Source organism: Cynocephalus volans, chromosome 17, assembly GCF_027409185.1.
Source record: "Cynocephalus volans isolate mCynVol1 chromosome 17, mCynVol1.pri, whole genome shotgun sequence".
Taxonomy (NCBI): Eukaryota; Metazoa; Chordata; class Mammalia; order Dermoptera; family Cynocephalidae; genus Cynocephalus; species Cynocephalus volans.
The window spans coordinates 4,327,258-4,353,938 of record NC_084476.1 but is presented as its reverse complement, the minus strand read 5'-3'; the positions used below and the strand labels follow the sequence as shown (position 1 = coordinate 4,353,938).

The window sequence follows — 26,681 nt, the reverse complement described above, 5'->3', positions numbered from 1 at the left end:
GAGTCGGGTGCAGGGGTGGGGTGGGATGGGGGTCGGAACATGGGAGATGAAGTAGAATTTCTGGGAGGGGGCAGCCCACGTCAGTCCGCTGTGCATGAGAGGGAGGGGAGCAAGCCGGTGCATCAGCGAGGCTGACACGGGGCTCGTGGGCAGACAGTGCAAAGGCCCTGGGGTGGGCATGGGAGAAACGGTGCTGGCTGGCTGGCCTGAGAAGGTTCAAGTTCAGGCCTGTGATTCGCCTCCTTTCCTTAAAGGCTGTCGCCCCAGCCATGTGCCCTGCAGCCTGCCCATCCCCCAGCACCTCCCTCCCGGCCTGCCCCCAGTGACGCGCCCACTCCTTCTGGAGCAGCCATGGCGCCAGCTGGAGCCTGCAGGGAAATAGAGAGGAGACAAAAGTGGGAACAGCAGGCCGTGGAGAGAGTGTCTAAACACAGGGCCTATTTGGAGATTGTCTTTTATTTTTAGTTTGAAATTCGTCCACCCTCCAGTCCTGTAGAAACAGCTCCCCTCTTTGGGTCAGGCCCACAGCAGCAAGGGACCCGTCACTCACGGGCCACCTCGAACATGGGCCCCTGGGCCTCGTGTGCCCACCCATCGAGCTGTGCTGGGTTTGCACCAGGTGGCCGGCTGGTGCCTGGCTGGAGGGCATCTGAGAGGCCTGCTGGCTGCAGGGAGGAGCTGCTTTCCGGACAGAAGGAAGGAAACCAGCCGGTCTGCTTCAATTCCCACTGAAGAGCTGAAGATGTTCCTGCGACATTAGCACCAATTAGGGGCTGAAGGGAGGCAAAGCATTTGGCCCGGGGCAGGGGCTGGTGGGAGGGCCACTGGGACAATTGAATTCCCTACCAGACAAATGTGATTACCGGCGATGCCTGGACCCACCTCCGTGGAGGGCCTGGGCATAAATGGCCAGGTGGGGCCAGTGCGCTCAAACCCGCCATGCAGGCCCCCAGCCGCCGGTGTCGTTGGGCCAGCCTCCCCAGCCCCAATGTGCGCGAGGCCGCCTCCATGTACGGCACAGCTGTGGCCGTCTTCCTGGTCATCCTGGTGGCCGCGCTGCAGGGCTCGGCACCTCCTGAGAGCCCCTTCCCCTACCGCATCCCCCTGGACCCCGAGGGGGCCCTGGAGCTCTTGTGGAACATCAGCTATGTCCAGGAGGTCGTGCACTTCCAGCTCCTGGTGCGGGGGCTCCAGGCTGGGGTCCTGTTTGGGATGTCGGACCGCGGAGAGCTGGAGAATGCTGACCTTGTTGTGCTCTGGACTGACGGCGACAGTGCCTACTTTGCGGTGAGTCTGTCTTCCCTCCCAGCTCTCCTGACCTCGCCCCTACCCAGCGCCCCAGCCGGCCTCCTTCCTGCACTTGTCCGCTTAACCCAGCAAAGGCAGTGTTGCTAACAGTTTTTGCGTTCACTCCAACCCGTGCCCAGCCTGTGTCACAAGCTTGGGACATGGGGATGCCAATGTGAGGACAAAACGGAAAAGAGATGCTTTCCATGGTCCTTGACTGCACACTCAAAATGGGACCCAGCAGTCCCAGGGAGTGTAACTGCCCACGCACACCTGTATGACTGCAGACCCCACGTCCCTCATTCTTATAGACGACACACAATGCCACACCCCCAGTGCACACACATCCACTGCCATGGGCGAGGTGGTGGCACGCAGCCAAGCACGGCACACGTGTGTGCACACCAGTGCCAGGATGCAGTACAGTGGACCTTCTGGGCTTGCACACGCAGGCTGCCCCCAGATGTGGAACCGGCCCCACAGAGCGGAGCCCCAGCAGTCAGGAGGGCCCTGGACTCCTTTCCTTCAAAATGCGTCTCCACCCTGGACTTCGGGGTGTCAACAAGCTGCAGGGGGTCACTAGAGGAGGGAGAGCCCAGCGCCCACCCTAGTCTCCTCTCCCGCTTTCCCCCCTCGTTGGGACCAGCCACCAAGGCCTTTCAGGGGATAAAACCCAACTCTCTACGGAAACAGGCACAGGAGGGGCAAAGTTTTTGGGGTTTTTTTCACTTCAATTCAGGAGGCACTTTCTTTGTGAGGAACGGGTTTTTACTCCAGTGAGTGGGGGAGTCTCGCAGGAGCACAGAGCTGGACGCTGGGAGAGGAGTCTGGGCTGGGCAGCCGGCTCTGGCATCATCGTCTGAAGGGAGGGCACAAGCTTCCACTCCCCCTCCACCATTTCGGGTTGTTGTGGCTGATATTTCTGGAGCTCAGCTGGGTCTGGGCAGGCACTTGACCTATTTCACAGGTGAGGCACCGAGCCTGGGCCAGCCAGAGCCATTTGCTTAGGGACACCCAGGTGGGATGAGGCGGAGCTGCCTGGTTAAGACCCTGCTGGGCTGCACTGTCTCCTGTGCACAAAGACACCCAGCAAGTCCCTAAGCTTGGGGGTCACAGCTAAGAAAGACAGGGTCAGCCCGCGGTTCTGAGCTGTCCAGAGGAGCAGCTGAGCTCTGTCGCTCACAGCTCGGAGTTGTTTGTAAGCCTCGACTCCTCTGTACCCTGGGTCTGGGAGAGTTTGCTTCTCTCCAGGCAGCCTTTCCTCTGTCTGCATTTCCAGCTGCTGAGGAGGTAGAGTGACTGCACCGCTCTGTGCGCTGGAGATTAACGCACAACAAATTCCTATGAAAGCAAATGTCAGACTCAGTCGTTCCTCCTTTGGCAATCAGCTCACATACTCTAGATTTCCAGCTGAAATACCACAAGCTAACTCTCTGCCTCTGGTTAAAATTAGTTCTTCTGCAAATCAGCAGTGTCCCCCAGCAGGAACTCCATTGTGTTGCTTTTCTCCAGGGAAAATTTGGCAAAATCATTTGCAGGTTTCTTTTTTCTCAAGGAAATGAAGAAAACATGTTTTAGCCCTGGATGTAGGATTAAAAAGAAACACAACCACAAATCCTTAAGGCAAATGGCTCGTGGTATTTTGGAACGTGGAGAGAGCCCCGTTTATTGGGGAAGGCTCTCCTGCCCTCCCCCACGGCCCTGTTCCCAGGCAGATGCCGCGCGCTGGCCTGGGGCTGCTGTGCGCCACACCTTAGCGTCAGGTGCCTGCAGGGAAGGCAGCTGGGGATAGGCGAGGACGGAAAGCAGGTCATCTAGATCCCAGAAATGTCCTGAAAAAGTGCAGCAGGTCTGTTTCTTCCCTGGGCCTCAGTTTACCCTCTCCAAGCAAGGCTGGCGCTAGCGTGAGGTGAGAGATGCCAAGAGTACAGTATTTAAGGCGACGCTCACCCTCAGGGTTGTGCACATGCCTGGTGGGCACCTGGGAGTGCCTGCCACCTTAAACACTATGTCCTGGCTTCTCTCCTGCCTCCCTGGCTACCCCTGTCTGGACTTCTCCCCTTTCCGAGGCTCCATGCCTCTGTACGACCCCTCCTTCCTAGATGAATGGGAGCGGTATTTGTCTAAGGCCCGGTTCCCACACCTGGTGAGGTCTCAGAAGGCTCAGGCATCCTCTTAATGATACAGATTCCTGGGTCCCGCCCCCAGGTCACGGCTAACAGCCCCCGGCAGTCCCAGGCAGTGGACTTGATTGGCGTTTGAGAGCCCTGGTTCACGGCCCCAGCAGAGTGAGTGGGACAGGTGCTCAACTCCACTGCCACCAAGAAGAAACAGATGTAGAAAGTAGGAGTGAGCCCCCAACTTCAGGCAGAACCACAGATCCACAGGGAGTGAGGCCCGGCGCTCCCCAGCTCGAGGGCGTGTGGGAGACAGACCTTGAGGTCTGCAGGGAAAGGTGCCCACTGCACTCTGCTCCTAGGACGGGCCCTTCATGCTCAGAGCCCGGTACTTGTCTCTGCAGGATGCCTGGAGTGACCAGAGGGGGCAGATCCACCTGGACCCCCAGCAGGACTACCAGCTGCTGCAGGCACAGAGAACCCCTGAAGGCCTGTCCCTGCTCTTCAAGAGGCCCTTCAGCACTTGTGACCCCAAGGATTACCTAATTGAGGTAGGTGGTGTCCCCGAGTGCCCATGTTTGCCTCCTGGGCCAGTGTCAGGCCCTTTCCTGTCCCTGGGAAGTCCGGGGCTTGGGCCTGGGCCAGGTGTGCACAGAGAGAAAGCCAAGGACGGTAGCCTGGAGGCAGCTGGGTGGGTCTGAGGCGGTTTGGGAGGGCCCAGCTCTGCTCTCAGCCCCTGGACCCTCAAAGAAGCAGCTCTCTGCTGACACGTAGCTGATGCAGCCTCTAGATGCAGGTCTTCTGGAGCCCTCTCACGCTGGCACTAGACCTCGCTCCTGTATGTTTCTCTCCTCTTGGTCCCACCGTCTTCAGGTGGAATTTTGGAAAGAGCCCAGGGGTTCTGGCTTCCCAACCCAGTCTCATCTCCTACTTGCCATGAGGCTGGGGGCAGCTCCCTTCCTCCTCCAGACCTCAGTTTGCCTGTGTGTAAAATGGAGACAGGAACTAAATGATCTGTAAGACCCAACCAGCTCTGTCCAGGAGTTCATGCCACAAAACAGGTCCAAAGAATCATAGTCTCCTTACGCTGCGCCAAGACCTCCCAGTTAGGAAAACCAGGCTGCCTTGCCCATGAAGATAGCACCTTTATTTGCTAGTGTGCCTTGACAGGCATCGCCTCACACTGTCCTTTAGTGTGGTCGGGGCACGCAGCAGTTTGTATTCAGGTATGGACATAGCTGACTGACATTGTGGAGAAGCTAGCCATTGAAGGAAGACGCCTTACATTTCCTGAGAGAAGGGGCACGCCACGCCTGCCACGCAAGGCCTTGTGGCAGCGCCAGCTTTGGTCAGGGGGCAGAGGCAGGAGCCTTTGGAGACTTTACTGGAGCTTCCTGGGGAAGGGCAGAGCAGGGAAGGGGACAGCTGAGGACTGGCTAGCGTAAATCATTCCAGCGGGCTCTGGGCTATGGGGGGTGCCTAGTTGCCTGGTTCATGGCTCTGGGGTGATTTTGGGCAGGGGCGCTATCAGTTTGCATGTGGGAGTTAGATGGAGGGGGTGCTGGGTTGGAATATGATTTTCACACACCCATGAAAGCAGGACTGCAGGGGAGCTATAAATAACTTTGGCCATTCATTTGTGATTAATTAATGGATGCCAAACAGACAAATACAGAATCTCAGAAAACAGAACAACTGGCGGTTTGCCAGAAGAAGATTTGTCCAGGGGGCTCATGGCATGCCAGGGAGGAGCCAGGCCCACAAGAGATGACCTCCTTCCCTTAGCAGATCTGCATCCTCAGCCTCCTTGCCCGCCTGTCTTCCCATGGACAAGACCATGGTGGCCAAGAGTCCTCTGGAAGGACATCCCAGGGAGGCCGAGCCCCCAGGCTGCGGGGGTGGGGAAGCCTGCCTGGGACTCTCAGGTGTCCTCTACAGACAGCAGCTCATGGGGTCCCCATAAACTCAGAGAGCAAATTAGCTGCCACCACAGGTGCCCATCCACAGGTGCCCAGAAAATGGCACAGCACATCTCCAGAACCGTGTCCTACCCCTGGGCACTGGCTTCCACTAACAGCAGTGTGAGAAAGCCAGCCCAGCCTCCACCTGTGAGCCTGTCTGTAACCTCCAGCTCATTGCTGACCCATAGAATTCCCTATGCCTGCATGTTCTGGCGCTAACGGGGCTGGTGGTGACCATATTGGACAGCACAGCTCCACCAGTCCAGTGTCACTGTCTGGAAGCCCCAGTTTGATTCTCTCATCTTATAGGGGGTGTTGACTCCTCAGGCTGGACTGATCTGGTCAGAGGAGATGACCCCAGACCGTGTTCCCAGTGACCCTGGGCTGGTACAGGAAGCAGATGTCTCAGCTGCTGGGCTCATGGGGGGCCAGGAGTTGCTAGTTGAATGGATGCCAAGCAAGGGCATACGGGACGCATTGAAAAAGACAATGTGTTTGATGCAAGGTGCAAATGGGGGGCTCTGGGGTTGTCAGCCTGGGGTTTAATCCCAGTTGGGGCCATGCACAGCCTCAAAGGTTCCCTCGTTTGCAGAGATGAGAGCAAGGTGTATTGACTGCTGGCATGGGTGGGCAGGGACATGGCATCCCCTCTGGTTACCAAGGGGCCTAACTCTGGGGGGCTCTGAGCGGGCGATTGACTGGGCCCTGTTCTGGCTGCAGGACGGCACTGTCCACCTGGTTTATGGGTTCCTGGAGGAGCCGTTCCAGTCACTGGAGGCCATCAACACCTCGGGCCTGCACACGGGGCTGCAGAGGGTGCAGCTATTGAAGCCCAACGTCCCCATCCCGGCAGTGCCCTCAGACACGCAGACCATGGAGATCCACGCCCCTGATGTCCTGATCCCCGGCCAGGAGACCACGTACTGGTGTTACATCACCGAGCTCCCTGCCGGTTTCCCCCGGCGCCACATTGTCATGGTACATGGGGGTCCAGGCCCTGGTCCTCACCCCAGTTCTGCCTTCCACTTGGGGCCCCTGTGGTCCCCGAACTCGGAGGGCTGCATATGGTTGGACGAGCTCTAGAACTCAATTGCTCTAATATCCCCCCGGTAGATACAATCGTAGTGACACTCGTGTTGGATGTCCTCTGTGTGCCTGGCCCCAGGGGAAGGGCAAGGGATTACCCCATTCATCACAATAGTGCCAGCTCCAGGAATTGTACCTGTTTCTAGCAGAGGGAGTGCAGCCCAGAGAGGTTATGTGAATGTCCAAAGTCACACAGCAGGAAGTGGCCTGGCCTTTACGTTGTGCTTGGGACACAGCCTCTAATCTCAGGACTATCCTGCCTCCCAGTGGAGCTCCAGGGGCCTGTCATCCTTGCCCAACCATTGCCCCAACCCCATGAGGACAGCTGCCCTCCTGTCCCACCTCATCAGAAAATGGCCTGTCTGGTCCTCACTCCCTCACTCTGGAGCTCTTCAAGGGCTTCTAGCAGATTCTCTGGCTCTGGATTGGTGACTCCACCCTCCAATCCCCAGAAATGCCTCAGGAAACTGCCTTTTGCATCCCTCCCATTTTACAGATGGGTGAACAGAGGCCCAGGGAGGGGAGCTGCTGGGCCAGAGCCCCCAGTCTGCAGGGATGGGGGGAGTGGGCAGGCGGGCATCGGCTCCCCAGGCTCAGGGCAGTCCCTCTGCAGTACGAGCCCATCATCACCAAGGGCAACGAGGCCCTGGTGCACCACATGGAGGTCTTCCAGTGTGCCGCCGAGTTCGAGAGCTTCCCCCACTTCAGCGGGCCCTGCGACTCCAAGATGAAGCCCGAGCGCCTCAACTATTGCCGCCACGTGCTGGCCGCCTGGGCCCTGGGCGCCAAGGTGTGTGCACCGCCCTCCACTCCAGCCGATTCCCCAGCCTCTGTCCCCAGCTTCACTAAGAGGCCCCAGGAGTTTGCTCCTAAGGGTGCTCACGAGACCATCAAAAAGGGCCCGTGCCCCAAACAGACCCCAGTCACCTGTACAGTCTGAAACCCACCGTTCTTTTGGGCCATGAGGGCTTCTCCCAGACTTTGCTGGTTTTCTGTAAAAACCCAAGTGGGCTGCCTGGGCACTGATTTCATCCCCCTGGAATGGGGGCATTTGTGCATAGGGCAGTCCCGGGGCTGGCTGGGGACAGGGCAAGTCCACAGGGGTCTCACCAGCTCTTCTTCCACCAGCTCCCCTCCCCCATTCCCTGACCCCGAGGCTAATAGGAACTTCCTTGTGGGGTGGACATGAGCTGCCTGTCAGCAGGACAGTGTCATTCCAATCTGCTGCCCCGCAGGCATTTTACTACCCAGAGGAAGCTGGCCTTGCTTTCGGGGGCTCTGGGTCCTCCCGATATCTCCGCCTGGAGGTCCACTACCACAACCCGCTGAAGAAAAAAGGTAGGGCAGCCCCGTGAGTGTGTTTTCCAGGCCCTGCCTCTGTCCTCCCCTTGGAAACGCTTGGGCTCGGCCATGTCAAGTCAGGGAGAGGCTGGTGCCTGGTGTCTGCACAGTGCGGCACCCCACCCCAGCCTGAGCCTCCCTGTCATGACTCATCGTGCACACGGCACTCGAGTGCCCCCCGCACACCCCTCCCTCACCGCCCGTCTTCTCTGACCACCGTGGGCTCCCAGAGGCAGAGGCTCCTGGGGCTGGCTCATCACAGCATCCCTGGGCCCAGCAGTGGCCTGCATGTGGTGGGGCCCAACAACCTCACCAACCTTCTTCCTGTCCCTCAACATGGCACTGTCCTAGGCACCGTCCCAGGCACCACCCACTTGGGAGGGGACAGGGAGAGGTTCTTGCGTCCCCATTTTGCAGGTAAGCAAATGAAGGCCCAGAGGTGAAGAGACCTCGCAGGACCATGGGGTGAGTAGGGATTTGAAGCTGGGAGGTCTGGCTCCAGGCCGTCTCCACAGCTGTGGTCACGCAGCCTTGAACTTGGCATGACCAGCCTGATTCCCTGCTGTGCCGCCTCTCCTGCTAATGACTCACTTAGAGGCTGGGTTAGTCTGAGTCAGTGCAGCCCACCCCCCACCCGCACCCCACTTTGCAGCGCTAGCCAGAGCCGGCAGCCAGTTTCAGGGTGTGCTTTCCAATGCGTTCAGGGAGTGGAGAGAGGCTCGGGCTGGAGTGGGTCCCCAGAGGCCATTTCCCGTGGAGGTCCAACTTCTGCCAGGCTGCTCAGACCAGCAGCTGCCCCTCGTCCTCGACTGCCCCTCCCCAGTGGGGTGACCCGCCAGTGCCCATGGGCTGTGCTCTGCCCTCCCCAGAATAGGCTGGGCTGGGACAGGACAGCTGGCAGGATGGTAGGGTGACAGGCCATTCCAGAGCCAGCAGTGGTTCCTACCCAGAAACCACCTGACACCCACTCTGGTGGTCTGACCTTCGGGAGGTTTTGCCCCCCAAGCTGTCCTTAGGGGAAGGGAGGGGTTCTGGCCCAACTGGGGGCATCCCTGGCTGTGAGCTTCCTCATGCTTCTCAAGACATGTTCCAGAAGAGCAAACGAGTGCCCTAAGTGTGTGTGTGGGATTTTCTGACACGTGTGTGTGTCAGGGATGGCAGATAGGTTTTGCTCACGGGGCTCCCCTGTGGACCATCCCAGCAGGGCAGTGCTGTCATTGGTTAGCGATGTCTGCCCTGGGTGCTGGAGGAGTAGGTGACTTAGTGCTGTTGGGTTTGTAAGCACTTTACTCTCAGCAAAGACAAATGCTCACAGTCCCCTGTGAGGCATGCAGGAGGGCGGTCTTGGTCCCCCATTTACCATGCCAGACCTTAGGTCCAGAAGGGTGAAATGACCTGTTCGTGGTGACCCTGCCAGGAGATGACGGCGCTCAATCGAGGGATCTTTCCCTGGGCTCTCATCCTGGTCATGGGCTTGAGTGTTCAGACAGCAGCCCATGCCACCCGATTTAGCTCAGGGGTGGCCGGGGGCAGGGACCCCTCCTGTTGACCTCCTTCCTCTTGCTTTCCCCACGTGGTAACACAGATAAAGGGCTTTATCTCTATCGGCATTTTGGAGGGACTGCCGAGTGAGAGCTATTGTTCCAGGCTCAGAGGGGAGCAGCACGATGAGCAAGACACATCTGTGTCCTCCAGGAGCTTCTGGAAGGGAGATAAGACACGGGCATGCACACATGCACACATGCACGTGCATGAGGGAGATGCAAGCAGCACGCAAGGATGTGTAGAAAGACAAGAGTCCAGGTGGCGTGGATTGCATCATGGTGGCATTTGACATGGGCCTTGGAGGTCGAGCAGAACTTTCACACAGGAAGCTTCCAGGTGCCATACTTCAGATATACGGCATCGTCTGTGCGTGGACAGGGAGGTGACAAGTGGAGAGCATGTTCCAGGAACACAGGCAGTCCAGCCCGGCTGCAGTGTAGGGGACAGGAAGGGATGCTGAGGGCAGACAGTGGGGGCTGCTGGATCACCCTGTGCCTGAAGGTGGCTCAACCAGAGTCGGCGTTGAGGACGGCAATGCCAGTTGACACCATACCAGAAGCTGAAATATTTCCCTCTCTGTTTCACCGGTATCTCCCACTCTTTTTGTTTTTTGAGTGGCACAGTTTCGTTTGTGCAAGCCTGATAGATAAGAGCATCGGCTCCAGGCTAGGTCCTAGCCTGCTCCTCGCCAGCTGGGTGGCCGTGGGCGGGTGAGCTCAGCCTCAGCCCAAGTTCTCGCCTCCGACAGCTGCAGTGAGGAGGGAAGAGCTTGTGAACATCTTCCTCCCGGCTCGAGTGGGTGCAGGGCTGCGCTCCAGTCACAGTCACCAGGGATTTTCATCCCGGCTGCACGAGAAATATTTTCTGTCACTGCTGAAATTATCTACAACATGCACCGAGAAGGGAATAAGTCAGCACGGGCCTTAGCATGATGGGGATTTATCGCTCATTTAAAACCTGGAAGCGAATGGATTTTGAAAACTCCTTAAGTACCAGGAACGTCTGTCTCTTCCTGATTATCTGGTTGTATTTATGGATCCTTGGCCAAATATAAGGATGCTCCTGTCAGTGCACACATCTTGAGATGGGTTGCTTTTCTATAAATATCAAAATCCCACAATTATTTCATTATTTAACCCCCGTCTGAATTTTAACCAATTGCATCTCCCCTTTTATTCTCATCCTCTGATGTAATCAGCCCAGAGACACAGAAGCTGAGTTTGGGAGCTGTAGGGAGTGAGCAAGACAGAGGCCGGAGGTGATCCTGGCTTCCCCCAAAGCCCCGTGCCCTGAGTCCCAGTCGACTGGCCCTGGGTTCGAATCCCACTGGGCCACCTCCCAGACCCGCGATCTTGGGCAGAGCCTGCGGTTCGGGTTCTGCCTCAGTTTCCTCATCTGTCAATTGGGGACGATGATTCTCACCGTGCAAAGCTTTAGTGAAGGTGATTAGTTATGGTTCAACAATTTCTGGCACCCAGGGAAAATGTTGCTGTTGGCCCCGCTCTCTTCTGGTTTGTTTTATCAAAAAAGGCAAACACACACTGTTGAAAACCAAAAGAGCAGAACGGCATGAAGATAAAGTCACTCCCCATCTCAGGGTTCCCTGCTGTGAGCGGACCACGGGTCACCGGGCCATCCGTCCTGGCTGGTTTTCTGAGCCTGTTTCTTTCTCTCCTGTGACCAGGACTTTGCTCCTGGCTCTTCTTGCTTCATCTTTGTCAGATGACTTGCCCATGTCACCTTCCTTGCCACCTGAAATCCTTCCCCACCCTTGGCTGAGTGGTCCATGCCCCTCAGTTACACGCCACGCCTGTCCACGTCCCGCGCGGGGCCATGGCCAGTCCTTTCAGCACGTCTCGCCCTCCCCATGGGCCCAGCCCCATGCTCAGCAGCCCGTTACAGGGCTCTGGAGGATGCACGGTTGTGTGGGTGTGCCAGGGGGTGCCAGTGTCCCTGAACCTCTGACCGTCAGCTTTGTATGACCACTGGGAGGCCTGCCTGTGCAGGGAGCTTCATGGACTCTCCAAATAGCAAACTGCAAGAAAAAACGGCAGGTGCAGCCAAACCACAGTCAGGAGACACGCAGTCTCCAAGCACAGAGGAAGTGCTGAGTTTTCCTTTGGAAGAGGTCTTGACTGTGAACTGAGGCCCAGAGAGGTACAGCGAGTCATCCAAGAACACACAGCACATGGTTGGCCAAGTGGGTTGGGGACAATGTGTGAGCAGGGGCCGAACCTCTAATGCCAGCCCTGCCCCTGGGGCCGCTTTCCTGCTCAGAGTGTCCTGCAGATGTTCGCTCAGTAGACGGTGCCCTGGGTCTGCCTCCATGCTGTAGGATGGTGATCAAAGCAGAGGACGTGACGAGATGCAAGAAGGACGAGCTGCACTTCCTGCTAACCCCAGTGCGCAGATGCGCTCACCAGGCGGCCGGGGGGAGTTCCCCACCCTCCACTTTCCCAAACCCCACCCTGGGGCCATGGCCCTGCAGTCTGATGCCAGCTGGTGTTCTCAGCACATGGAGGAGAGCAGGAGAGCATGTGCAGGGCCATCTGAGCTGACTCTGAGCAGTCTAACTGCTTCCCACACCGACCACAGGCATCTCACCCACACCAGCTCCGGCAGCAGCGCAGCTAAAGTTACTCGTGCTTCCCAAGTCTTTCCCTGGCATTCAACTAGTTGTCGTGGGAACAATAGCTCTTTCCTTCCACTTGAGTGTGGCAGGGTGTGTTGATTCTTTGACGGTAGCAGTCCGTCTGCCCAGCGTCCCCAGGTGTGGGACAAAGGCCGTGGCTCCTGGTATGCCCAGGTGGGGGCAGGTGTGGGGAGACCAGCTCCGCCTGCTGGCTGGGGCAGCTGGGGCCACAGGCTGGGCAGTGGCTGGGGGCAGCTGTGGCTGCAGGCTGAGCAGTGGCTGGGGCAGCTGGGCCCGCAGGCTGAGCAGTGGCTGGGGGCAGTGGGGAGGACCTCCACTCACCTCCGTCCCAACTTCTCCCAGGCCGGCGCGACTCCTCGGGCATCCGCCTGTATTACACAGCCACGCTGCGGCGCTACGACGCGGGGATCATGGAGCTGGGCCTGGTGTACACGCCGGTGATGGCCATCCCCCCAGGGGAGACTGCCTTCGTCCTCACCGGCTACTGCACGGACAAGTGCACCCAGCTGGTGAGTGGGGCTGGTCCTGGCAGCACACCTCCTGCCGCCCTGGTCCCCCACGGAGGCCCAGCCTGTGGTGGCCCAGGAAGGGTGGCAGGCATAGCTTTGGCTCCCCTGACCTGAAATCCCCCTGTGGCTCCGCAACGGCCCTCCGTCTCTTCTGTGTTCAAGGCAGCCTCCCTGCCGAGAGGCCGTGGTGCACCCGCACCTCCCTCTCCAGCAGCCACTGCAGCTCCTGCCACTTCCCATGCCCACGGGCCAGCGCGGCTGAGCGCTGAAGTTTAAAGCCCGCTTTCATTATGTGGGTAACGTACACATGCATTCGCCAGCAAAAACTGCAGGCCCTGCGGCTGAAGATGAAGTTCTCAACCACCTCCCCTCGCCCTGAGACACCCACTCCCTGGCTCTTTGCCTCCCTGCAGACTTTTTTTCTGTATATTTCCACATGCCCTTACAGGCGATGGAAATACCTGTGCCCTTTGTTTTGTGTTTAAAAAGAATCATATTTAATAGTTTACAAATTATTCAACAAGTTGAATAATTTGTCCTGTGACTTGCATTTTAATTGCTGTATAGTACTACATGGCGTGGGGGGTTTCAGCATGTACTTGCCCGGGTGGGCCCAGGTGAGGCAAGGGGGCTGCCCAGGTGGAAAATCCTGGGGAGCTCGGTCCTCGGGGCCTTGTGCACATTTCTGGGTCGTTTGGGAGGAAGACGTTTCAGTGTTGTTTGGCTTGAAATTCCTGACTGGCGTGGAGGTTGAGGACTGTCCCATCTGCTTTCCCTGGCCACTTGCTCTTTTCTGTTCATATCCTTTGTCCAGTTTTCCTAGTGGGTTGTGTGTCTTTTACTGTAGTTCCTAGAAGCTCTTTTTTATATTGTGGATGTTATTTCATAGTCTGTCGTACGCGTTGCAAACACTTTCTCCCATACGGTGTCTTTACTTTTCTCACAACTATCTGCAAGGTAAGTGCTGATGTGCCCACTGCGCAGATGCGGGGACTGAGGCTTGCTGAAGTCACAGTGCCTCCCACAGCGGCCACAGAGGAAGGATTCAAGCACTGGACTGTCTGACTGAAAGCCGTGCCCACGAGCGCAGACTGCTTTGCGGTGAGGTGTACGGTGGGTTTTCCTTTCCCGTGAAGCAAAGGATTGGAATCTGTTCTTCACACGGGTGGGCTCCCGCCGCGTGCCAGTCTCCCAAGCGTCAGGCAAGCAAAGCTTGTTCAAGACGGCAGAGAAACGGAGCCCCAGCCAGCACGGTACACATTTCCTCCTGCAGTAACTTGGCTGCTTCTGCCTGAGACCTAGGGGGGAATTCTAAATCCCGCTCTGCAGCTGTCACCTGCTCTCACATCTCCAGAGTCCCCACTGGTGAAATGTCCTGCCTGTGAGAGGCGCTGGGGCTAGAGTGTCACCTCCTCACGGCTCCCTGCGAAAGAGTGGCCCCAGGCCAAGCAACACTCAGTGCTAGGACTCGGGTCGCTCAGACCCCGCTGACCTCAAGGACACCTCTCTCCAGCCTCAGGAACACAGACCTGCCTTCCCTGCCAGTCTTCAGTCCCTTACAGTGACAAAATGAACAAAAACTCTCTCTTCTCTTCTCCACCCTCAAACAGTGCGTTCTTTCTGAAAACCATGTTTCTGAGTGCGTGGGATACTCACGGAGGGAAACTCCATGCAGTATTCGGCCTCGTCTCTCCTTCGGCAGGCAGGGGAGGGGCGTGGGTTCTGCCATCAGAAGCCCACCATCGTCTAGGTATCTGACGCAAAATAACCAAGTGTGTTGTTTTGGACCAAAGCCTGCAGAAAAGCATATTCCTCCCTCCACCTGCCAGACGCCGGCATCTCTCTGCGGCCAAAGGGTCATTGTAAAGCCCAGGACCCCCTCATCCACGGAGGCCCCCAAATGCAGCACACAATTGTCTCAAATGCGGCCACAGAGTTGCCCCGTCCTCACATCACTGCAAGGGGGTGCTGAGATGTCAGTAAGGACAAAGGCAGGGACAGCAGCTGGCTGGGAGCGGGACAGAAGGAACAAAAGTGAAGCAGGTGGATTGTAAGACGCACAGCGCTCGGGGCACTCAGAGATGCAAGCCCTTGACCTCCTGCACCTGCTGACCGCAGGGACAAAACGGAGCAGGGCCCGGCAGCGGGGTGGCCAGGGAGACAAAGAAAATGATCAAAGTGTGTGGTGAGTTTAGGAAGTTTTCAAAATAAAAAAAGTTAACATTCAGTGAGGGAAAACTTCCATTCTCTGGAAGATTCCTTTATGTCCTAATGATGATCAGAGCATCTTGACGTGAGGCCAGCCAACAGCTTGGATAGGCAGTGTCACAACCAGGGCCGTGGTGATCACAGGGGGACATGGCCTCGGACTGTGTTGGAGCTGAAGTCCTGCCCAGTGCCTGGCACGTGGCGGGTGCTGTAAACTACAACCTGTTTCCGTGATCATCGTCTACCAGACGGAGAGCCTACGGGGCAAGGCGGCCGCCTGCGGCTCACCTGGGCAGCCTGGTGTGACCTGCCCACGGTGGGCTCACCGTGAGGGTCTGCTGTGTGAGTGAAGAGTGAGTTGAGCAGCCTCCAGGAGGCTCCAGGCTGCAGCTCTGGAGGACTCGGGCCATCGGAACCATCTTGCACTGAGACAGCTCATTCCCACCGGGTTTTCTGATGGGGCATCCAACCCTTCAGGGAGAAAGACCTAGAAAGTGCTGACGTTCCGGGAAAGCAGACTTAGTGTCGCTGTTCTCTGGTGGTCTGGTCAGGGGCCCCCGGGGGTCCGGCCCTGACTCTGCCACCCCCACCCCACCCCTGCAGGCGCTGCCGCCCTCTGGGATCCACATCTTTGCCTCTCAGCTCCACACACACCTGACAGGGAGAAAGGTGGTCACTGTGCTAGCCCGGGATGGCCGAGAAAGGGAGATCGTGAACAGGGACAATCACTACAGCGCCCACTTCCAGGTGAGGACCCTCTGCCCTCCTGGGGCCTGCTTGGCCTTCTCTCTCCCGACGGCCACAGAGACACCCCCCGGGGTGGTTCCCGCTCCTGGGCTAGACCAGGTACCCAGGGACGAAGTATGCACCCGCCAGCCAGCCCCTCGGGTATTTAAGGGATTTGGGGGCCCAGGTGCCCTACAGTAACACCGTCTTGACTAATCGCCTCCCTGTGCTAATCTAATCCCCTGCCTGGCTTCCACCAGAGAGTCCAGGGCAGAACCCACACGCCAGAGGGTCGGGAGGCCTGGCTGTCTGGAGGAAAGAAGGGGACAGGTGGCTGGGAATCAGGTCTGAGCTCTCTGAAGTCCCCCTTCTCTCCCTCTTCTCTGCCCTGCCTACCCCAGGAGATCCGCATGTTGAAGAGGGTCGTGTCGGTCCACCCGGTGAGTGCCAGGAGGGGTGGGGTGGCCGGCAGGGCCTGGGGAGCGCCGCCCCAGAAGCAGAGAGAGAGAGAGAGAGAGAGAGAGAGAGAGAGCGATGGGGTGGTGGGCAGAGTGCACAGGCGGGGAGAGCCCCTGTGGGTGGCGGGGGGTCTGGAGCTGCCTCACAGTGAGACACGGGCGGCTTCGCAGAGGGACATGAGGAGGCACGTGCCCTGACATGCGTGTGTCCTCTGGTTTGATCAGCCGAGAGCTCAGAGAGAGATGAGGGTGTTGAGGAGCCCACGGAGCCCCAAATGGCACAGATGGGAAAACCCAGGCCCGGGTGGGGACTTGCCCACCTTCACCCTCGAGCTGTGGTATAACCAGCCCACACAGCTACTGTGCCGGGCCCTGTCTGTGGCCCGTGTCCTGACAGGCTGGTGCCCACTGGGCCACAGGAGCCTCTGGGTAATAACTCCCTGGGGACGGTCAGCTTGTGACCCGGTTTGAGGGCTATTCCAGGACTCGGCCAATGTGGGAGGGGCCTGGTGCACCTGCTAACCTCAGGTGGGCAGGTGCTGATGGCATCTGCTGGCTTATTGGCAGGGGGACGTGCTCATCACTTCCTGCACATACAACACGGAAGACAGGAAGCTGGCCACCGTGGTAAGTCCCCTGACCCCTCCCCACCCCTGCCCAGGGGACATCTTGGGCCTGGGGTGTCTGATTCAGGATTTCTAACACTTTCTCCAGGACAAGCCTTAACTCCTTAACTAGAACATAGGGACAGGGGTGTCCGTCCCTCATTCATTCAGGACAGCTGCAGCCATTCTCAGAGTGTGGCAAACTGACCAGAGTTTCTGCATCCCCTGGGGTCTTGTTAGAAATGTACGATCTGGGGCCCCACCCCAAGCCTACTGAGTCAAATGTGGGTGGTGGCCCTCGGCAATGTGTTTAACAAGCTCCCCAGGTGACTCTGAAGCCTGCTCGAGTTTAAGAACCACTACCATGATCATTGAATAGCACCTGTATGCAAGGCCCCAGGCTGGGCCTGGGGAGAAGCCATGCATATGAGGGGTGACCCTGGTCCGCGTGGGTCGCAAAGTCCACTAGGGACAGGCCTGAGCACCCATTACAAGCAACAAGAAAAGTTATGTAAAAATGACGAACCAGGTAGAGGTGCCAGGAGCACAGGGGCCAGGGAAGGCCTCACCACGGGAGCACCATCGTGGAGCCCAGAGGAGCGGAGCAGGTGGACAAAGGCCCGGAGGACAAAGAACCGTCTAGGGAGGGGAGGGATCTCATGGGTGGTGGAGACGTGGGTGGGGGTCGGGCGGGGCGTGCCGTAGTCTGAGGGTGTCGGCTGGACGGTGGCCGTCCAAGGAGGAGGAGAGTCTGTCCTGGGGCAGAGCACTTCTCAGGGCTAGGTATGCAGGCGGCGCGGACAGACAGGTGCCCAGTTAAGGCATCACTCAGCTGGGTTCCTGGGAGAGCGCAGGGGATGCTACCCACCGTTACCGGGACAAAGGCACCAGCCACCGGTGCCCTGGGCAAACTGAGGCCCTGCCCGTAGGTCTTTGCCGATCGGTCATTGGTCATCCAGCTCCCCATCCATATCCTGTGATTGGGAGGTTCAGAGCGGACCAGACCTGGGGCTACATCCCTACTGATCCCCCAGCCCCAACCTCCGGACTGTGTCAGGGCACTATTTCTTGTGTCTTCCTTCAACGTGCGTTCAACCAAGATTTATCGAGCGGTGACAGTCTTATTTACGTTCTTTTTTAAAAGTTTTATTGAGATATAGTTCACACACTGTACAATTCACCCACTTAAAGTGTGAAATGCAATGACTTTTAGTTATTCACAGATACGTGCAACCATCAGCACCGTCAATTTTGGAACATTCTTATCACCCCAAAAAGAAACTCCACACGCCACAGGCATTCGCGATCACCTTCCAGCCCCCGTCCCCACCCTAAGCAACCACCAATATGCTCTATTCTGGATTTTCCTGTAAATGGACCCCTGCACCATGTGGCACGTTATGTCCTGCTTCTTTCACTGAGCATAAGTTTTGAAGGTTGATCCGTGTTGTAGGACGTATCAGACGTTATTCCTTTTCGTGGCTGAGCGATGCCCCACTGTGTGATGGGCCACATCTGGTTCGTCTGTGCACAGGTGGACGGACATAGGAGTTGTCCCCACCACGCATTTAGTTTTCACACCAGTCTCCAAGGGAGGGGTTTTTGTCTGTATTTTCACAGGTGAGAAATGAAGGCTCAGAGAGGGAAGACACTTGCCCACGGTCCCCAGCTGACAAAGGCCTGAGCTGGGATTTGAGCCAGGGCCGTGCCTGTGGCGCTCTTGTCGCACCCTCCCTCCCTCCCTCTCAATTGGAGAGGACAACTATCCTGTGTTCCTGGTCACAAACTCGGGGGCGAGAGGACTTTGCAGGCACCCAGCCCACCTGTTGTCCTATCTGGGGGAGGGCTCGGTGTATAAGGGCAGCCTCTGGCACGGAGCCCTCACCACAGACTCATACCTGCTCTAACCCCTCATCCTCACCTGCACGCCTCGCTGGGACCCGGGAGGCAGGTGCTGTCAGGAGACAGGGAGAGGTCCCGTGACAGGTGGCAGACTGGTGCTGCTGCCAGGCAGCCTGGCGCCGAGTCCAGGCACCAGCCCAGCCTGGGCTGCCTCTCACGGGCAGCTCCGTGTACCGTGGGTGAGTGAGCAAGAGGGCGGCCCACGCAGACCCACACTGTCGCCCCCATTCTGCAGGTGCAGCTGCTGGGGACCAGGGAGGGGATGGGACTTGCGGGGCACTCAGTCAGCAGAGAGTGAAAGGGACCCCTGCCCGGGCCGACCCAGGGCCTTGCTCCCTGCCCTCACCCCCGGGGCTCCACGGCAGGCAGCGAGGCCCGGTGAGCGCCGCTGACGTCCCTGCCTGGTTCTGCAGGTCGAGGCCTTGGGCTGGCCGTTCTGGGGCGTCCCTGGCCCCGGCCTCCCCAAGGGGAGGCAGCCCCCAGCAGGCAGGTCGGAGCTTCCCACGCTCTGACGACCCCGCCTGCCGATCTGAGACAGCGGCCTTTGAAGTGCGATTTCCTCCCCCAGGTGAAAGACAGAGGGGAGAGCAGAGGGCTGGCCTCTGACCGGGTCCCTTTTGATGTCTGAGGCAGCAGAGCCGTGGGAGGGCCCGGAACTCACAGAGGACGGTGACCTGCCCCTTCTGAGGCGGGCGGGACGGGCTGGGAAACGAGGAATCAGGACAGAGAACAGTAGAGTGGAGGCCGTCCAGCCCGTCAGGTGCTGCCCTGGGGCCACACTGATCTGCTCACGGGGATTCCCTTTCAGACAACCACAGCGACACCCCGGGCGGAACCGCCCCGTGCTGAGCCCTTTGTCTGCACCGGGAGGAGGGGCAGCTGATGCGAGCGCCCCGCTGGGCTTTTCACAGACTTTGTTCTGCCATAAAGTAGCAGATGCTTTCTTCCCTCCAACTTTCCCACCTGCCAAATAAAGAGCCAGTCAGCTGGGGGAGGCGAAGGTGGGCTGAGGCATGGGCCTGGCTCCTGCCCTGCAGGGGGTCCTCATCCTCCCCCGGCCAAGCTTCCACATTCACGGACCTGGCCAGGGGCCAAAAGCCAGCGGTGGGACTCAGAGCACCTGCTCTGCCCCTCTTGTGTCAGGAGAGGCGGTGGGGCTGCTCTGGGAGGCTGCAGGCTGTTGTCACGGCCTCCGCTCCATTTTTCCTGACAGGTGGACGGTGTGGGTTTGCGGTATGGAGGGAAGGCTCCTCTGCCGTCCTCGGGGATAGCTCCCAGCCAGCAGTTGGAGGCCGCATCCACTCAGGCTGTGCCACTGACCTTGTGGCCACCACAGGGCTTGCCCCTTGTCCTCTCTGAGACTCAGTTTCTTCTATACCCATAAAATGGGAACAGTAACACCCCGTCCACCTACCCTGTTTTTCCTTCATAACATTATCACCACCTGATAGGTATTCACCAGTTAACCTGCTGCCCGCCTCTCCTGCGGGGGCCGGGGTTCCCCAAGGACTGGGCCTTGGTACCCTGCTCCATCTGGGGCTTGCCACACTGCCTGGCACTGTGTGATGGACGGATGGGTGGCGTGGTGAACAGGACACGGCAAAAGCTGCCGGGTGACAGCATGTGAGGGTGACATGCCCGGGGCTGACGGGGGTCTTCTCCAACTTGCAGGGGGGCTTCGGGATCCTGGAGGAGATGTGTGTCAACTACGTGCACTACTACCCGCAGACGCAGCTGGAGCTCTGTAAGAGCGCCGTGGATGGGGGCTTTCTGCAGAAGTACTTCCATCTCGTCAACAGGTACGGTGCACGCAGGCATCACTGATCGATCCCTCCCTTGTTCCCTGCTGAGCCTGGACTTGGCCTGAGAAGCCTCCTCAAGCCAGCCTTGGAGCAGCCATCACCAACTGCCCCAAGAGGCCACAAGAGATGGAGGCATTGCTGGTGTGGAGCATGGAGGAGGCAGCACCTTAGCAGTCCTGGTGGAGGCAGGGGAGGGGCCTCGGGAAGAAGTGGCCTGAGGCCACTCTGGGGACCTGCCACGTCTGCCCTGCTGGGCTCCCCTCCCACCAGCCAGACTGGGCTGCTCCTTTCCCTCCCGCCAGGTTCAACAGCGAGGACGTCTGCACCTGCCCCCAGGCTTCCGTCCCTCAGCAGTTCGCCTCTGTTCCCTGGAACTCCTTCAACCGCGACGTGCTGGGGGCCCTGTACGGCTTTGCGCCCATCTCCATGCACTGCAACAAGTCCTCCGCCGTCCGCTTCCAGGTGCGCCACCCGATGCGTGTAGGTGGGGCACCAGCCATGCCCCCAGCAAGTCTTGCAGTACCCCGCACTCTGTTCCCGGATCTGCCCCAGGCCCCGAGGAGGCCCTGCATGGGGTGGGGGGCTGACTCCAAACACGAGACAGAGAGAAGGACTCAGTGGTGACAGACAGGTGGCCTGCAGCAGGTGTAGATGCTGACATTGCCAGGAAGGGAAGGACAGGGTGGCCACCCTCTCTTGGGAGACTGCTCCTCATGGGCTCATCCCGGTCTGCACATTGTGGTGTGAGCAGGGCGCCAGCAACCTCCCCCACAGCCTAAAAATAAAGCGCCGGGGGAGGGGAAGGTGAGAAACCAAACAATCTGAAACTGCAGTCTGGTTTCTTCCTTTTTATCTGAGACCCACTAGGACTTAAAGGCATCTAATTTATTCCCGCTGCCCAGCGAGCTGCTGGTCAAGAGACCAGGGCTTTGCCGTGTTAGTCACATAAGGCTCAGCAGGCTGGAGATCTGGGGAGCAGATCTTTCCTGGAAGCATTTGGGAGCTGGATTAATTGCTAAATCAAACATTCCCAGCACCGAGGGAAGGACTAATACTGGCTCATCTGAGAGTTGCGTGGGGTGGTGGATATCTTGGCATTCGATGCAGCCTGCCGCAGAGAAATGGCTAACAAAAAATCAGAGCTGCACACAGGGGCTCTAGTTGCTACATTAGGGAAAATTGAGCAGTGGGCAAGGAGGCGGGGAGAGACCTGGATGCCTCCCAGGTTCCTGACTAGGTAACTGAGTTGCCAGGGGAGGGGGCATTTACTGAGATGGGGACCCCCAAGGACCAACTTGGGGGTGGAGGGGGCATTAATTTCAGACAAGGTGAGTTTGGTAAAAGTGGCTGTGGAGGTGACACCCTGTCTTGCCCCTCCAGCCTCAGTTTACCTCCTCATCCCTTCCTTGCAGGGTGAATGGAATCTGCAGCCCCTGCCCGAGATCATCTCCAAGCTGGACGAGCCCACCCCACAGTGTCCCACCAGTCGCAGCCCGAGCCCCGCCGGTCCTACTGTGGTCAGCATTGGTGGGGGCAAAGTTTGAACGGGGCCTCCTCCTCGCCCCCCATGCTGCCCCTGTGAGCTCACACCAGCTCTGTGCACCCCCACTCTGTGAAGACCCCCATGGAACAGCTTTGTGTGCCCAGGATGAAGGGGCCTGACCAAGCCCCTACCTGAGACCCTGGTCCACTGCAGCCTTTTCCCTTCAGAGAGACCCTGCATGGCTGAGAGGGTCCCTGGAGGGCCCTCTGTTGGCTTTCCTGGACTGGGTGGACCAGCACCTCATCCACACCCTTTGACTCAGTCAGTATAAGGCTAACCTGCCAGTGCCCCCCAGCCCTGCCCTGCCTTGCTGGGAGGGGCCGGTCCTCCCGGGACAGCAGCCATGCTGGGCCGGGGTGCAGACCGCTCCCAAATGGCCCCATCTCCACCCTGCTGCTCCTGGTGGTGGCGACTCGTATTGGTGTGCGGTGGGTGGCAGCGCTACTTAAACAATTCCCTGCAGAGTGCCTCATGTCTTGTGGTGGGCGGCCTTCCTGCCCACGGAGGCAGGACAAGGCATTTAGCTAGTTAGAGACTCGCCTGGGGAAATTGCCCTGTTGCAGAGTAAATAGATATTTTCGCCCACTAACAGGAAACCCTAACAACAACTATCAGCCCCACCAAGAGAGAAGACAGCAAAAATCTAGACGGGGATCCTGGGCACTGGATCCATGGGGAAATGGGATTATTAGTGCCAGGTTGCTTCTCCTGATGGCGGAACCAGCGGTGGATAGATTGGGCTCCGGACAGACCCACTTTCAAAGTCCGCTTCCACTGCCTAGTGGAGGTGTGACCAGGATGGGCCAGTTTGCCTACCTGAACCTCACTTTTCTCATCTGTAAAATGGGGCTAATGCTGTGCAGATCAATGACATAATAATGCCACATGTGGGGCTTGGTGGTCGTTGCTTCCATGAGAGGAAAACCTGTTCTGAGCCCCTCTGTGCCAGGGGTGGTGCCGGGCACTCTGCCCCGTGGTGAGGCTGGAGCCTACCTCAGTTTCCTCCCCCACCCCCGAGCTGCCTCCCCTTTAAGGACAAGTGTAGCTATTTGATGGCTTCAGGAGGGAGTAACGACTCGGTTTGTTCAGCCAGTTCAGCAAAACGCTGCAACGTCTAGGGAGAGAGTGGGTGATGGATGGGCCTTCGAGTCCCCCTTGCCCACAGACAGCAGCTAAGTGGTGGCCTCTCCTCCACGGGCTCTTCATCACAGAAGGGAGCTAACAGGCGCAGATGCTCTGCACCGTGAGTATAAATCATGGCTCTCGCAGCCCATAAGTCACAGGGTGTAATCACTGTGAAATGCCAGGCCCCGAGATCCGGCTCCGTCCTCTGTACAGCCTTGGTGACAGGTGGAGGCGACGTTCTTCCTTGCAGGGATGGGCCCAGCCTTGGCCCTTGGTCTTGTAGCCCAAGAAGACCCCTTCCCTCTGATCATGCGTGACTGCCAGTCCAGAGAAGGGTCCGGGGCAGCCTGGATCTCTGGGAGAGGGTGCAAGGGAGACTCCTGGGTCACCGAGCAAGCCCGACCAGACACCCGAGCCGCACTTGAGGCATGCCAGTCTCACAGGCGAGGGAATCACTCAGCTCCAGAACCTCCCGCCATCACAGTGACACGCCCACCCCCGCACTCCACTCCCTCCCGCGCTCCCCGTGGGCAGCCCCAGCCACACCCGCTCCCGATTACCATGGTTCAACGTGTGTGAAGCGCTGTCCCTGCTCAGCTGGTTCCCTACGAGCTGCCACAAACCCAGGTAGGCACGCTGTTCCTGTCCCCGTCTACAGATGAGGAAACCAAGGCTTAGAGCCCTAATGTTAGGTGCCAGGAGCACCCAGAGGGAGCCTTGGATCCCAGAAGTGACCCCAGGTCTGTCTGATGCTGTCTGGGCTCTCAACTCCATTTCCTTATTTATGAAACAGGAAACCCCCTGTGGGCCCCTGTGGGGATCAGACAAGGAGATGTGGGGGACATCCTTGTTACCTGACAGGGTGAGGTGCTGTCTTGGCCAAGTCCCTCCTGCATGCTCCAAGCCAAAGGGATGCTCAGGCTTGCCCATCGTCTGAATTATTGGAGTGGCAGGAGGAGCCCAGGGCGTGAGTCCAGCTGCCCAGGTTCCCAGTCCTGCCTGTGCTGCGTGGCCCAGAGTAAGTCGCTCTCCCTCTCTGGGTCTCCCAGCCTCCCAGGGGGCAGGGGCTGCTAGGGTGACACGACCCATCAGCTCTGAAGGGCCCAGAGTCCCAGGTGAGGTGTGCTCACACCAGATCAGTGTTGAGAGGGCCTTGGCAGTGAGTGTGGGGGTGTCCCCCAGCCAACAGCTCCAGCCAGGGCAGCTATGTCTGCCTGCGCCGGCCCCAGGATGCTCCAGGACTGCACTGGCTGGTAGCCTCTCCACTAGCCTCATGTGGCTCTTTAAGCTTAATTTTAAATTAATTAAAATGATATTAGATGGAACATTCGGTCTCTTGGTCACATGCCACATTTCAGGGCTCAAGAGCTGCATGTGGCCTGTGGCTACGGTAGTGGACGGTGCAGGTGCAGCACATTTCCATCTTCACAGACAGCTCTCCTGGGTGCTGCTGCCCGGGGCGGGGTCCCAGACAGCATCAGCTCAGCGAGCTCGGTGGGGACCAGGCCCCCACATACATGCTCACAGCTCTGAGCCTCCTCCGAGAAGGGCTCAGCAGGCCGACTCCAGCCAGCTCTGGACAGAAGCTGTCTGGACAGCTGCAGGGCTGCTGGGATTATCCACGGGGCATCTTGAGCAGAAACAGTCTTTGTGGCTAAGGATCATCCCTCATGATGCAGAAGGTCCAGCTTCTCTACCCCGGCACTCACCCCCCAGCCATTGTGACCACCAGAAATGCCCCTATGGGCTTCCAAATGCCCCAGTAGAGAATAGGCTTGGGACAGAGATGCACTGGCTTCCTCAAGTGTCAAAAGACCTCCCTGTCTCTGGCTCCCACCCCGAGGCTGCCTGGTGATCCCTCCTCCTCTCTGCCCCATTGCAGGTGACAACAAAGCGGACCCTGAGCCCAGGTGGGGGGAGGTCACGCCCTTTCAAATACACTGAGAATAGCAGCAGAGTCCCCCAGGACGTCCATTCTCTCCCGTCTCCCCAGCCCCCCCCCGCATGTCCCCCTGCCTTCCCGGAGGCTCTCCCATGGAGGGTGGCCCCTGTGTCCGTGAACCCCAGGTGACGATCTTCTGCTGTCCCGCAAGATTCCTAATGGGGACCTGGGGCAAGATTCCTAATGGGGACATGGGGACTTTCAGTGGAAAATTCTCGACCAGACCCAGAGGCCCTCATTCTGTTTCTGAACTTCAGACGGGCTGCATCTTGGGCCCCCCAGATCCTGACTTCAGTGGGTCTAGAAGCTGCCCCCAAGCACACTGTGCTCGTACACAGAAGCCTGTAGGGGACCCTGGACCCAGGGCCATCACCATCGCCCCCAGGCAGCCCCCTGCTCCCTCAGCCCCCCTGGTCCTGGCCTCTCTCCCCTCATGCCACCTCTCCTTCATCCGGCATAAAATATTAATCAAGTGCCCATGGGAACCAAGTCCTGCTGCAGGCCCTGGAGTGGGACGGGGAGCCAAACGCGCTTGCTCCTGCAGCTGCTATTCTAGTGGGAGGCAGAGGTGAGCCGACACAGGAGGAAAGCCCCATGCGGGTAGGGGTGAAGTGCAGGGAACGCAGATCAGCAGAGATGGGGAGCTGGGGGGCGGCTGTTTTAAACAGGGCCATCAGGGGTGGCCAGGAGCCTGTGAGCGCAGGGACGCAGGCCACGTGCAGGCTGCACTGAGGGCACCCAGGCCTCTACTCCCCTCTCCAGCTGAGCTTTGCCCTCCACAAGTCCAACGTCTTCAAGCAATTTGCCCAGAAGTCCTAAGAGGCAGTATTCAGCCACCGTGAGAGTCATGGTGCTTGTTTTTCCAGACAAATCTTTGAAGATAGATAGAAAACAGGGTGTTTCTAGACTGGTGATGAGAAGGACCTGGCTCCGGTCCACAGGCTCCGAGGGAAGGGGCAGTGGGTCCCCTGCAGTAGGCCAGGGCAGCAGGCTGGAGGCCACGGCACTGCGGGGACCTCCCCACGCTCCCCCGGATGGGACAGGTGAGCCTGGCAGGCGAATCGCAGCAGCTGCTCTCATGTCAGTGACCCACGCCCTTCCGGAGGGGCTGAGGACAGAACGTGGCAAACAGGAGGAATGTCTGGAGTTCGACCCCAGCTGCAGCCGTGAGCTGTGTCTGGATTGGAACCTGGGCTCGGACCTCCCTCATCCTCAGACTTCCCCCAAGGACAGGCTGGGAGATGAATGTGGTCACTGGCTTAATCTAGGGCTCTGTGGCCAAACCGCAGACCCGGGGGAAGGGGCCAGGCCCACCCAGGGGGCTGCCGCCCTCCCCTCCTCCTCTGGCTCCAGGGGGCCCGTCGGCCCCCATGAAGCCCTCTCATCTGGGAGCCAGGCCCATCTGGGGGCCAGCAGTGGCTGCAGGTGTCCCTTCAACCCAAATTGTGTGAAAGCCAGAGGTCCCCCACCCCACAGCCTCTCCCTGGACTCAGGGGCCAGATCCGCTCTTCAAAGGCAATCTGCGACCAAAACACCTCCTGCGGCTTGGACTTCATTAGCCTGGCCCACTCCAGCTCAGTCCACAGCGCTGTGTGGTGTGTGAACATCCAGAGGCAGCCAGAGCCTGCCAAAGGCCACCTGCACCCAAAGTACCTCCCCGCTGCTGTGTGGGTCTGTGGGAACCTGACTCACCATGTCCCCTGAGAACCTGCCACCTGCTCTCCCCAGACTGCAGGGCCTGCCTGGCAAGACCATGTGGTGCACCTTTGCTGGGGCTGGCCCGGCTCCTCGGCAGCCCAGTGGGCAATGAAGTCCTGCCAATCTGGACCCAGGGCACAGGGTGAAGAGGGAGGGGTCTGGACACACAGGAG

General features: G+C 58.7%; 1 protein-coding gene across 1 annotated transcript; it reads left to right on the top strand.

Annotated features, from left to right (window-relative positions):
* The first annotated feature begins 939 nt into the window (after positions 1-939).
* DBH (dopamine beta-hydroxylase) lies at positions 940-25,629 on the top strand. The gene is made up of 15 exons (XM_063081631.1): positions 940-1,287; positions 3,809-3,955; positions 6,086-6,343; positions 7,065-7,241; positions 7,687-7,789; positions 12,333-12,499; positions 15,311-15,454; positions 15,835-15,873; positions 16,459-16,518; positions 20,070-20,197; positions 20,503-20,662; positions 21,613-21,738; positions 24,751-24,778; positions 24,862-24,935; positions 25,573-25,629. Exons 1-15 carry the CDS (start codon positions 940-942, stop codon positions 25,627-25,629), a joined length of 2,016 nt encoding a protein of 671 aa, XP_062937701.1.
* The last annotated feature ends 1,052 nt before the right edge of the window (positions 25,630-26,681 follow it).

What these genes read in the sequence shown, in the direction of transcription:
- DBH (XM_063081631.1), top strand. Translation starts at nt 940, where the DNA reads ATGCAGGCCCCCAGCCGCCGGTGTCGTTGGGCCAGCCTCCCCAGCCCC. An exon ending in CAACCCGCTGAAGAAAAAAG is followed by an intron (nt 7,790 to 12,332) that starts GTAGGGCAGCCC and finishes AACTTCTCCCAG; the next exon opens with GCCGGCGCGACTCCTCGGGC. An exon ending in ACTACAGCGCCCACTTCCAG is followed by an intron (nt 15,455 to 15,834) that starts GTGAGGACCCTC and finishes TGCCTACCCCAG; the next exon opens with GAGATCCGCATGTTGAAGAG.